General features: G+C 31.3%; 2 protein-coding genes and 2 long non-coding RNA genes across 4 annotated transcripts; 2 read left to right on the top strand and 2 right to left on the bottom strand.

The window, feature by feature from the left end:
• The first annotated feature begins 3 nt into the window (after positions 1-3).
• LOC122537524 (F-box/WD repeat-containing protein 4) lies at positions 4-2,576 on the top strand. The gene is made up of 7 exons (XM_043670745.1): positions 4-276; positions 692-970; positions 1,068-1,218; positions 1,294-1,457; positions 1,535-1,663; positions 1,779-1,926; positions 2,013-2,576. The coding sequence occupies exons 1-7, from the start codon at positions 11-13 to the stop codon at positions 2,172-2,174; spliced, it is 1,299 nt and encodes a 432-aa protein (XP_043526680.1). The 5' UTR covers positions 4-10; the 3' UTR covers positions 2,175-2,576.
• LOC122537530 lies at positions 1,012-1,503 on the bottom strand. The gene is made up of 2 exons (XR_006308636.1): positions 1,331-1,503; positions 1,012-1,210 (listed from the first exon to the last, which is right to left on the bottom strand). It is a non-coding gene; the product is annotated as an uncharacterized LOC122537530 (long non-coding RNA).
• On the bottom strand, positions 2,535-12,248 carry LOC122537520 (cytoplasmic aconitate hydratase-like). The gene is made up of 15 exons (XM_043670731.1): positions 12,155-12,248; positions 11,317-11,409; positions 11,077-11,243; positions 10,858-11,003; positions 10,210-10,603; positions 9,962-10,133; positions 9,661-9,878; positions 5,148-5,307; positions 4,791-5,011; positions 4,552-4,708; positions 4,242-4,477; positions 4,003-4,139; positions 3,769-3,916; positions 3,121-3,287; positions 2,535-2,999 (listed from the first exon to the last, which is right to left on the bottom strand). Exons 1-15 carry the CDS (start codon positions 12,159-12,161, stop codon positions 2,747-2,749), a joined length of 2,676 nt encoding a protein of 891 aa, XP_043526666.1. The 5' UTR covers positions 12,162-12,248; the 3' UTR covers positions 2,535-2,746.
• On the top strand, positions 3,287-3,963 carry LOC122537531. Its single transcript, XR_006308637.1, has 2 exons — positions 3,287-3,349; positions 3,425-3,963. It is a non-coding gene; the product is annotated as an uncharacterized LOC122537531 (long non-coding RNA).
• Positions 12,249-12,449: the final 201 nt, after the last annotated feature.

The following is a 12,449-nucleotide window of genomic DNA, read 5'->3' as shown; positions in this document are numbered from 1 at the left end:
ACAGTTCATAATGCTGAAGTTCAACAGCTGTTGCTGCGCGTCCTCAGTCAGTCACCACGTGATTGGGTTGACAAACATGACAGATGTATGGCGTTTGGATACTTTGCCATCTGACGTTTTGATTTTAATATTCGATTATTGCCATGCGTTCGACTTGGTGCGACTCAGCGAAGTTTGTAAACGGTTCTACGATATCATACGAGAAGAAACACTTTGGATCAAGAAAAGCAAACAGCCGATCGCGACGAATCAAACTTCGAGAAAATTTCGCGAAAGGTATAACAGGTTATGTTCGAACGATTTCTCGGTGTGTAATGTCATTTTTGACCGTTATTTTTGATTATTCTTAGTAACGTGACTTTGTTTACGTAATTTTATACGTTACAAAGTTCATAGTACGTGTTGACACGACAGACGAAACTATGTACCAAAGATCCAGAAAATTCCAGATGGTTCCAGATTCCATGATACTAACAATTAATTATATATTGTCGACAATTCATATGATAGATAGAATGAAGGATTATTTGTTTTTTTAATTAAACAAATTACATTATTATTATTATCAGTTATAAATCTTAAGATCTATATATTTAAGATATTAATGATATATATGAATATGAATATGATGAAATATTTTATGTATGTACTAGCAGAATTTTACTAAAGTTTCAATATTTTAATGTAACAGGTGCAATTCATTACTATGTTTGCGTACAAAATGGCACGTTTCAAACAATTGGCAATACGGCAAATACGAGAGAAAGATTATTTTTTCTCAAAATATCAAACTTATACCAAAAATTCAACTAACCAAAGACGTTTTATGGTGGAGTGGCGGAAATCAATTGTATGGTTTTAGACGCACTGAACCATTTCAGGCAAATAACAGAATGTTTATTGATGATTATGTTAGGAGTGATATTTGCAAATTCGTTATTAGAAATGATTGTATCGTTACAGGTCACAGGTACTTGGCCATAGACTAATTGATCAAAATAACAATGAAGCTAATATTTTATAAAGTTTTATAATATTTCACACGAACATCGTTTTTTATTTTACAGAGATGGAAGTCTACAATTTTGGACAAAACCAGAATGTAACCAGAATATAAATTTTTACTTCAGTATAGACGGAGCTCATTCTAGGAACGTAAATGCACTGGATGAAACATGTAGCACTATTGTATCAGGTTCCAATGATGGAACTGTAAAAGTAAAAATTTTAAATGTTACTTAAATAATAAGTTTCGTGAAATTAACATTCAAGTAATGTCATAACAATATTTAGGTTTGGGGACCCCTTGGACAAGGCATGTTAAATGTACCTTTAGCAACAATAAACATTACAGAGTGGGTGTGTTCTCTTTCAATTGATCCAACGAGTAAAAATGTTGCTGTAGGCTCTGCTGGCGAAATTGATACGCCCCACCTTCATATATTTGATCTTGAATAGTAAGCTATTTAAATCGAGAAACGAAAATTAAAATTTCGGAAACTGTGCATGTTAATATGTTTCGTAACAATTTTAGTTACAAGGATTCTGATATACTAAAGCCAGATAAAACAAGATGCGCAGGAACTTTAGATATGGTTTGGAATAGCCCACAAATCTTACTTACCTGCGGATATGATACTTGTATTCGTAAATGGGACTTGAGGTAAATATTTCACACGTACATGTTAGAATAATATAATTAAATTAATAATATTATATTTATCAAAAAAATTATTGTTATAAATTATTAAAAATATTATTAAAAATTATTATTCTAGAACTGGAACGTGTGTATATTCGTGGCCAGATCCAACGGATGCAACTGTGTATTGTTTATCATCAGACTACCAGCACACTATGATTACTGGAACTAAATTTAACTGCAAAGCTGTCCTTTGGGATCAAAGACAGAAAAATTACATACAGGTTAGTACTAATGTATTTTTTAAATGATCTTCGTATATCATATATCGAATGTAACATTATATTATATTCATAATATGTTTTTACAGTTTTACTTCATGAACCTTCGTAGAATGTCAAGTCCTATTTATTCTTTAAGCTTTGACAGTACACATTTATACGGCGCAACAGATCAACATTTAGTCGAATTAAACTTCTCAGGGTACTCGTACAAAGAATCCAATTATAAAGAAATTCTTAAGTATGAATAAGTTGACGCGAATAGATCCGAATTAGATGTATAATGAACGCATAATATTATTAAGTATATAAAATAAGAAACAATATGTGACTGATACAGACTAAGGTACTTTTGAAATATTGGAAAATTTAATTGTAGATTAAGAAATACGTCACGACTGCAATAATTATTAACATTTTATTTATATCAACAAGTATCCATTTTCTGCAAGGCTCTTTTTTAAAAAAATAATTATTATAAAATGTAAGAAATTTGATTTAATGCAATGAATATTGTACAATTTATTTGTAAATTCATAAAATATTGCACTACTTGAATTTTTAGCTTGTAACTTGAATTGTATAAGAAACTTCGCAATTCTGAAGACAAATTTGTGATATGCAAAAAAATATATTTGTTCGAACTAATTTAACATTGCGTTTTCACAAGAGAAAAACAATATTCTTTATAATTAACTTTTTCTGCTATAAACAAGCATGTGGACCTATTCAGATATTACATACTGCAAATCCAAACCTAAAATTAAGTATTGCGTTAAGTAACTTTTTATGATAATTTATACCTCACCGATCCTTAATTAAATCAAAGCATTTTCCTGATCATGTAGTTTAGGATACCACCATGTTTATAATATGTTAAATCAACTTCAGTATCAAATCGTAGGATCACTTCGAACTTTTTACCATCGTCCGTAGTGACAGTAATATTTTGACCAGGTTGACAATTTTCAGGGATTGCTATATCGTACGCTTCATGACCGGTTAGTCCTAGGGACTCTGCAGTTTGCCCAGGTAGATATTCTAAGGGTATAATGCCCATACCTACCAAATTTGACCTAGAAAATATCGACAATAGTGATAAATATAATACACACAAAGTACTCTCATCAAATATTCTGTATTCCATATTTTAAAACTTTCCTATAAATTTTTTTCGGTTTATTTCTTAACCTTTACCTGTGTATTCTTTCATACGACTCGGCTATAACCGCTCGAACTCCAAGAAGATACGGCCCTTTCGCAGCCCAATCTCTTGATGATCCAGATCCGTATTCTTTGCCGACAAGAATTATTAAGGGTGTTTGATCCTTCGCGTATTTTTCAGCTGCGTCAAAAATATCCATCTAAAAACAAATGATTACATTATGATTTACAAATATTCATATGTTTTATACAAATTGGCATTGTTTTATACAAGAGAGTTATAGCCAATTGGCATTGGCATTGTTTTATACAAGAGAGTTATAGCCATCATTTAAAGTATGGTTCATTTGATCATCCTGACGTAGGTCAAATAAAAATGCTGTAATTGGAACATCGATTGAACGATCGATGCCAATAGTCTCTAGAGGACACAAAGCAAAACAAGCCCGCAGATCAGCGATTAAGAATAATAAGTCATCATGACACAATATTCGCGTAGACGTTAAGATCTTTTGCAAGAGCAGCAAAAAATAAGACAATAAATTTTTTCATGCTGATAAAAATCATTCATCTAGAAAATTTTAGAAGAAACTGTGTACATAATTTAAGTATGCGACCATCTTGCAACGCATTAGAAAATGTCTCAAACAATATTACGGAAATATTATTTTAATCACAAACCTCTTCCTTAGTAGGAATGTAAATTGTACGTGGTCCAGGTTTTGTGAGGAATTTATTTACTAAACGAATGTTAGCGAACGTGCCTCGTACCATTACAGCGTCGTTACCTCTTCGTGCACCGTAAGAATTGAATTCTTTTGGTGTCAATCTAGAAGTCAAGATAAAATAATTAATTAAATATTTATTTATCCTGTTTATCTTTTTCTTTTTTTTTTATTTATACTTTAAACGTACCCGCGGCTTGCGAGGTATCGTGCCGCCGGGGAATTACGCGCAATACTGCCAGCTGGACTAATATGATCTGTCGTAACAGAATCACCAAGATTCAGAAGAATACGTGCTTTGGTAATTGGTTTGAATTTTGGTAATTCCTAATTGCAATCAGAATAATCTCAGTCAATACTAAGTTACTAATGTAAAAATAATAAATTTATAATAAAATTAATAAATTAAACGAATAGAATATGGTTTACCCTTTGCAAATCGTCAAAGAATGGTGGATTCTTTATATAAGTGGAATTTGCATCCCATGGATATAATGTAGTATTTGGAGCAGCCAAATTTATCCAACTGGGGCTACCTTTCTCAATTTTGCTGTAAACTTCTGTAAACATTGCCGGAATTACATATTTTTGCTCAACGGCTTGAATTTTTGATCTAGTAGGCCAAATATCTTGAAGGTATACCGGAGTGCCATCTAATCGACGACCTGCATATCATTAACAATATTATGAAGGTTCTCAAAAATCGTAAATCATAAAATATAACTAAGATATAATTTACCAAGTGGTTCTTTTTCAAAATCTATATCTACAGTTCCAGCAATAGCGTACGCAATTACCAAAAGCGGTGACGCTAGATAATTTGCTCGCGTGTGTGGATGAATTCTGCCTTCGAAATTTCGATTTCCAGACAACACGCCACAACATATAAGATTGTTCTACTTAGGTGAAACAAACAATTAAAACTGGTAGAAATTATTATCATAATATAGAAATTGAAAACACTAAATATATTATTACCTTTTCAATGGTCTCAACAATAACATCTGGAAGAGAACCACTATTACCAATACAAGTCATACAACCGTAACCAACGACATCAAATCCTAATTTTGTTAAATATGGAATGACTCCGCTTTCTTCTAGGTAATAAGTAACAACTCCAGATCCTGGAGACAATGATGTTTTAATATAAGGTGCTACACTCAAACCAGCTTCAACAGCGTTCTTCGCAAGAAGACCTAAAGGCATTATAAAGAATATTATATCAAAAATATTTAATGTTTAAATCTTTTATAACTTTTTTAAAATTATATCAAAAATAAAAATATTTCAGTGCACAATAAACGAGATTTGAACATTTTACAAAAAAGTTACCTGCTCCAAGCATAACACTAGGGTTGCTAGTATTAGTACAACTAGTAATTGCAGCTATGACCACTGAACCATGTCTTAATTTGTAATCCTTTCCTTCATGTTCAAACATACCGACAGCATCCACTGTCTCAGGGCTTAAACCATATCCTTTGAAACCTATCTAAAAATAAAAATTATTTATTAATAATATTTTCCTACTATTTAATAAAACGTAAAAACTAAACTTATTTAAATGTAAAATTATAACATTCATAAATAAGTAATTTTTTATTAATAGATATCAAAAATATTTTTGTGTGTTACATATTAAATTCTAATTTTAAATTTGGACGGAATGGAAATCTGAAGCCTTTCGTATACAGACACATGAAAGGTTTGATGACCCGTGAGAATGATTGCATTCAGAATTCATTGTCCGACCAATGATTTGCTGAAGGAGCACTCTTATATCGCAAAACGGCAGATCTTTTTGCAATTCTTTCGACATTCATTGTTTAATGTCGAACTTCATTCTGTATAATATTTTCTTTTTATAGAAGATATAGAAATATATAGATAGATTTTAATATTCAAAAACATTGGGTAAAAAGTTCATCAACATACATATATCTTACTAAACTACTCATTAGAATATATGTATGTCTACATAAATCTTTCTTTTTTTTTAACACCAAAAGAAATTATAACCAAATTTTTAATAAACATTTTTTTTTTTAATACTCTATATACTATTATGGGGATATTTCTATCGGGATAATAAGATTTCACAAGTTTACTGGATAATAAACTGAAGGTCAATAAATTATGTCCCTTTTTCTTTTGAAAATACGGCTATTTGAATATTTCCTTAATGACATGTCCCGTTTACTGAGGCTGTTAAGATCTTTATAATTACTTTTGGGACGATAAACGCATTGCGAAGCCGATACCTAAATTTGTTCAGGGAACCTTCCAGGAACCTTCAGTGTCGACTGACCACTTCTGTAATTATCTGAGCTTCTCCTTGCATTTAGAAGTTATTTTTACAAATTCTATACAAGCAATTTCTATACTCGCTCTCTTAATTTCAGAAAGAGGTATAAAAATATAATATTTAACAGAACCGAAGAATAAAGTTTAACAAAACCGAAAATATTTATTGAGAGCTATTTATTGTTAGACTTGAAGAAATTGCCACAATAAGAAAATTACTTCATTTTATATCAACAAAAACCAATCAAATCAAAGTTAATAAAAATTAAATCACTTTTTAAACTATACAATAAATTCGCAATTAGGTAATAATTTTTGGATATAAAATGATGGATATTAAATTAATTTATGAGATTTGAATATATCTCTCTCTTCAAATACAATTTAAATATTGGGATTGCCCTCTTCTGCAAACCTTTCAATTTCTGTGCACGTGAATAGAAGACAAATTCACAGAAATAATTTCAGTAGAGAGAATAAGACCAATCGTTTGCAATATAAGATACGGCGAATATCTGTACATAAGACGATGGTATGCAACAAAATGCGTGAGCTTTGCAAAATGAATGGATGTTGTATCAGCAATTTCAATGAGGTTGCACGTCGTTCATAGCCTCATCGAAAACAGTTGCTCGTGCTCTCCACGAAATTCAAGATCGATCGATCATCGGTACGTATAAAATATTTTCTTTTATTTGGAAATCTTGGTTGCGCGTGCAGTTATTATTATTATCATCAACCATATGAAAACGTTCTTTGCAATATTTTCAATTACAAAGACAATTCTAATCTGATAAATGATTCTTTTCTTCTAAGAATAATTTATGTAAGATTAAATTCAATGAAAATTCTATAATATTACTCGATTGAGATTCTAATGTAATGTCTTCAAATAAATCGACTTCTGCTTTTTAAGTAAATATTAGTTATTAACTTCATTTGTGAGTTGGATTTCTCTAAAGACTTTAAGAACTTCTCTCTTTTCATTTTTGATACTGATACTAATGAATCAAAGTCATCAATTGGTATTCATATTTCATAGAATTCTATTGAGAAAGAAGTGGTACGGTTCTTGAGCCGCGTTCATCGTGAGTTGAGCCGAAAAACTGACAGCAAAAGGTTGAATTTCATGACACAGGGGAACAGTCAGCTCTCTATGATTCACGTGGATGCGTTTTCAGCAAATGTCCTTATTGCGGTAGCATACATAGTAATGCGATCCCGATGTTGAACATCTTTCAATAGAAATCGATCGGTCCCTTGTTTTTAAAATCACGCACGTCCAATGTTGCTTTATCACGTTCGCACGATTATATGCTTTATATCGTTACCACTTTTAACCAATATTTATAATTTGATGGTTGCTCAACCATTAATATATGTAATAATTAACAAACATATATAATACAATTGATTCATAAATATAGATGGACGTGACTCGTCGTTTGAAACTAGCAACACATTACTAAATATTACTCGATTTAGAAAAAATATTATAATAATATCTTAAAAAGTTTATTAAAGTAGATTGTTCGTTTTATTATTAAATATTTTTCTACTTGTTGCGCAATGATGATCCAATTAATATTATAATAGTTTAAGTATATTTATATTCAATTTATGCTAAACAATAATCGTAGAACTATAAATGAGCAACTAATTGTAAGTAATAACGATTAAATTAATGTGTTCAACAAGTTTACCAAGAAGGCTCATTGCCTTAATTTAATTCCAGACTTAGTATAGATATTTTATATCCTTATTTCTTCAACAAACTCCAGGATTGTCGATAATTGAATCGAAATTGACCACTATTATTCTATACTCTAATTTTTACACCTGCTTAAAAAAAATGTAATAGTTTACACGTACAAAATAGACACATTCACAAAAGAAAATAGAAAAAAAGAAAAAAATATGTTCAACGTGGTTCTAAATGCACAATTCATATTCATAAGTCAGTTCAATTTCACAAATTTAAGAAATTCGTTCATTTTCAAGGACTCGTATATCATCTGAGCTCTATTCAAAAATAAACATTTGTCCGTTATTTTGTACAATGAAATTTTCTTGGAAACGTACAAAATAATTCAAAATTGAATCCTAGTAAAGACGAAACCTTTCAAGAAGCCTTGCATTGTACACAGAGATTTGTCATAAATTTGTTTTAACAGATGTTTCAAGCCTATTCCTGAAAATAATGAGATTTTATCCTGGATAAGCAATGTGTACACAGTGAGTACTACTAAAATCTAAAGTCTACCTGACTTGTCAAGGGAGGTATAGGAAAAGTTCATGGAATGTTCACCAGGTTTGTGCGGATGACCGGCGTTGCTTGATCAAGGAAGACAGGAGAGGGGATACCTTTAGAGGATATATAAGCGCGATTCAAGCAGAAAAGGTCATTAGTGTACAATACAAGTGTAGACAGTCATCGTAGTGAGTCAAATTAGACAGTGATTTCAATTTCAACATACCAAAAAAAAAGTTAATTTTCGTAAAATAGATATTACTGTGAAAGTTGAAATCGTTTCTTTTTTGCGATAAATTGTTCTGGATCTATTAGTGATTTGTCGTTAATATTTTAATCTTTAATTTCTACTGGTATTTTACTCATGCTCATCTCATATGTTACTCGTATAACAACCAACTGAAGGAATTAGACAGAAGAAGCATTCTATATGCTTGATGAATAATAGTGGAGGCTGTTCTCGGATGAAATCTTGTCCGGTGTGGTTGCAAAAAGAACCTCACCGGGTAGAATTTATCCAATGTCCGTCTCCGATATTCAACGATTACCAAGAGATATTTCTGAAACGTACACTCTCGTTGTTGGGGACGAAGTATTCATCTAGTGCTACGTTGTAAAGAAATCGTGACTAGATCGAAATACTCGTTCCTAATACCGACATTCGCATCCTTAATATCGACATCGACGTCTCTAATATCGAGATTAATTATCAACAAATATGTCCGTTCAAATTTCAACATTTCAAACCGTCTTGTTAATTTTTCTTTGGTGATCTAGCTGTATGACGAATTGAAAAACCATAAAGCTAGATCAGTAAAGCAAAATATACGAGACATATCCTCGTGAAAGGTAACTGGCCACTGTGACAACATAAAAGGTAATCATGTTTTCAAATATTTCAGAATATTGCGTTGTGCCATAGTAGACAATCGTTTTTTCTAGATGAAAGAATCCGGAGGAACTTTTGCTGTGATGTGTCGCCGTAAGAGATTCATATCACAGCAGTAGTTATCTGAAATTCTTTCGTCTTTCTTCATCTTCACTGAGAAATCTTAGAAGCACATAGAACGGCGCGTATTAATCATTAAAAGTACAGCATGGGATGAACGTGATCCTGTTTGACGGTAATAATTGGTCGTCACTGGGTTACGTTTGTCCCATACGAGTACTGACTGATCATCATTATTACATGTTACTTCATGATCAAATGCCCTGCACAATGAATGTTAATAGATTGACACGAGAACATTGTACATTAAGAATTTTATAATAACTTGAAGTAGCTCTTACCTTATTAGTAAGGCACTTCCTGAAGTCCGCTTTCATATCTATGATGGACACACGATCATGAGGCCTCTTTGGACCACTAACGCTAGATACAATAGTTCCTAAATCTAAAGAGACTACTTCTGAGAAGACAGGATCTTGACTTTCATCGTCATAGTTTCTTAACATACGTACAGTAGTAAGATACTTCTCTATTACATTAATATGTTCGTCAGACCGTCCTACAAAAACATTTCATAGATAAAATCGAATTATAAAAGTATTATTTTGCCAAGTTTGATTTTTTCTTTTAGAGTTTGTATACCTGTTTGCTTTAAATATGCTAAACTCTGCTGATCAACAGGAAAGAATCCAACTGTTGCACCATATTCCGGACACATGTTCGATATTGTTGCGCGATCTGCAATGCTCAATTGAGAAACTCCTGGACCAAAGAATTCTACGAATTTTCCAACAACTCCAACTTGACGAAGGTGCTACAAGTAAATTAAACAAATATAATAGTATGTAACTGAATTTACAAATATTCCTTTAAATGGTGTTTTCTTTTACCTTAGTAATTGTAAGAACAAGATCTGTTGAAGTTGCATATTGACTCAAGACTCCATCTAATCTATATCCTACTACTTTCGGTACTAACATCGACATTGCTTGACCTAACATAACAGCCTCGGCTTCAATTCCTCCAACACCCCAACCAAGTACACCAAGACCATTAATCATAGTTGTGTGGGAATCTGTTCCAACTACGCTATCAGGGTACAACAAGCCGTTCATGTCAAATACAACTCTGGCTAGGTATTCCAAATTTACTTGATGTATTATTCCACTTCCTGGAGGTACAATCAACATATTTTGAAATGCTTTGGCACCCCATTTTAAGAACATGAATCGTTCCTTATTTCTTTCGTATTCCATCTCTTCATTTTTTTTCAAAGCATCTTTGCTGGAAAAAGATCGTGTTCTTATCAAGGCTAAGTTATCTATTACTCAATGTGGAACTATTATCGCTGTTTTAAATATTCGTTATCGTTCATTTTAATTCTAAAGGAAACAAAAATAGATTTAGAGCTGGTCTTATATAATCGCGCTACAGAATTATCTTTTTAATTTGATAAGTACTCCACTATTTTATTTTTCAACAGAATTAGATGCATTTGCATCTATATCCTGATCAAACAGAAAAATAACTCAATTTACCTTCTGATAAAGTCAACTTGTATTGAGTGATCAATAACAAGATCTGAAGGACAAATAGGATTTATTTTGTCCGGATCAGATCCTAGTCTTTTTACAGCATCTCTCATAGCTGCGAAATCCACAACTGCTGGTACTCCAGTAAAATCCTATTTAAAATAAAACTGACATTCAACAAAATAGTGAACTTGCAAAAGTTGTTCTTTTGACAAAAAAACTTACCTGTAATATTACCCTAGCTGGTTTAAATGCTACCTCCACTCCTCCCTCAATAGTCTGACTGTGTTCCCAATCTGAGATCTTTTCAACATCAGATTTTTTTACCTGGAAACTATCACAACTCCTAACTGCACTTTCCAAAAGCACTCTGATTGAGAAAGGTAGTCTGTCTACAAATATTCATTTATGTTAAAAATTGCAATTCTCTCAGATTAAATGTAACATTTATTTATTGATACATACCATATTTTTTTCCAATATTCGTAATATCAAAATATTTATAGTCTTTAAGTCCTATTTTAATGGACTTCATTAAGTGGTTGTATGGATTTTGTTCTGAAAATAATTGCTCACATTAAAAATGTATTAAATAAAAATATCGTTTATTTGCTAAAATAGGAAATAATAAGATATAATATAATAATAATGTAATAATTTTAAATATTGAAATGCAAATTATGGAACAAATAAATTGTATTTCCTACAGAATGTTCCATATCATACACACACACCAAAATTTTTTCAAATAATTAATTTTTCGTTCGTAACAATTGTTTGAATCAGGCTTAATTTATTTTAGATCGCTTAATTTAATTTATTCACGGAAATTGTGCTGCACTGTTTCAAGTTTCTTCAATTGTTATGGCATTTTAAACAAACAAATGCCATAAGAAATATTACATGTGATGTAATTGTCAAATCTAACAGGTGTCATAATAGTATTATAAGCAGTGTCACATTGTACTTCTGACGTAAATCGAATTTTTTTTTAATTTGCATATGGAAATAACGTCTGATTCGAGATTGCTGTGCGTTGTTACGGAAAAATGATATAAAAAAATAGAAATTTAAAAACAATGATCTCTGATAAATTCTTAAATTAGGCTAATAGGTGCATAATATTATGCAAATATTTACTTTACAACAAATTAAGTGCCTTACGTTCTACTTTTGTAAAATAAAAAAGAAACGAAATTGAAACAATAAGTCATGGTGCAAGCACGTTTCTTATTTTATTCCAAGTTTGATAATTCTATCTTGGAAATAAACGAGAGTAGACAAAACAGACCCTCACACTTACCAGCCATGATTGTCACTATACCAGTCACGTCGTCCAGGTCGCTTACGATGCGATGTTATCTATACAGGGTGACGAATATGTATGCACGTTCCTTCTATAAAAAAAGTTGTTTGTAATTTAATATCATGTTAATAAGAATAAAATAACGATTATAACGAATTAAATATTAGAAAATGATAGAAATGGTAGAAATGGTAAAATTTATTTATCATTTTTATTTAACAAAATCAGAAAATTGTATGATGTCATCTCATGTAAATCTGAAATTATCTATTCATTAGTAGACGAGTATGAT

The sequence above is a fragment of the Frieseomelitta varia genome, unplaced genomic scaffold, assembly GCF_011392965.1.
Source record: "Frieseomelitta varia isolate USP_RPSP 00005682 unplaced genomic scaffold, Fvar_1.2 scaffold_912, whole genome shotgun sequence".
NCBI classification, from domain to species: Eukaryota; Metazoa; Arthropoda; class Insecta; order Hymenoptera; family Apidae; genus Frieseomelitta; species Frieseomelitta varia.
Note: the sequence above shows the minus strand (reverse complement) of the source record. Positions and strands in the feature narration are given on the sequence as shown.

What these genes read in the sequence shown, in the direction of transcription:
- LOC122537524 (XM_043670745.1), top strand. Translation starts at nt 11, where the DNA reads ATGCTGAAGTTCAACAGCTGTTGCTGCGCGTCCTCAGTCAGTCACCAC. An exon ending in CCAATGATGGAACTGTAAAA is followed by an intron (nt 1,219 to 1,293) that starts GTAAAAATTTTA and finishes AACAATATTTAG; the next exon opens with GTTTGGGGACCCCTTGGACA. An exon ending in ATTCGTAAATGGGACTTGAG is followed by an intron (nt 1,664 to 1,778) that starts GTAAATATTTCA and finishes TTATTATTCTAG; the next exon opens with AACTGGAACGTGTGTATATT.
- LOC122537520 (XM_043670731.1), bottom strand. An exon ending in TTGTTCTTACAATTACTAAG is followed by an intron (nt 10,134 to 10,209) that starts GTAAAAGAAAAC and finishes ATTTACTTGTAG; the next exon opens with CACCTTCGTCAAGTTGGAGT. An exon ending in TCTTTGACGATTTGCAAAGG is followed by an intron (nt 4,140 to 4,241) that starts GTAAACCATATT and finishes GATTGCAATTAG; the next exon opens with GAATTACCAAAATTCAAACC.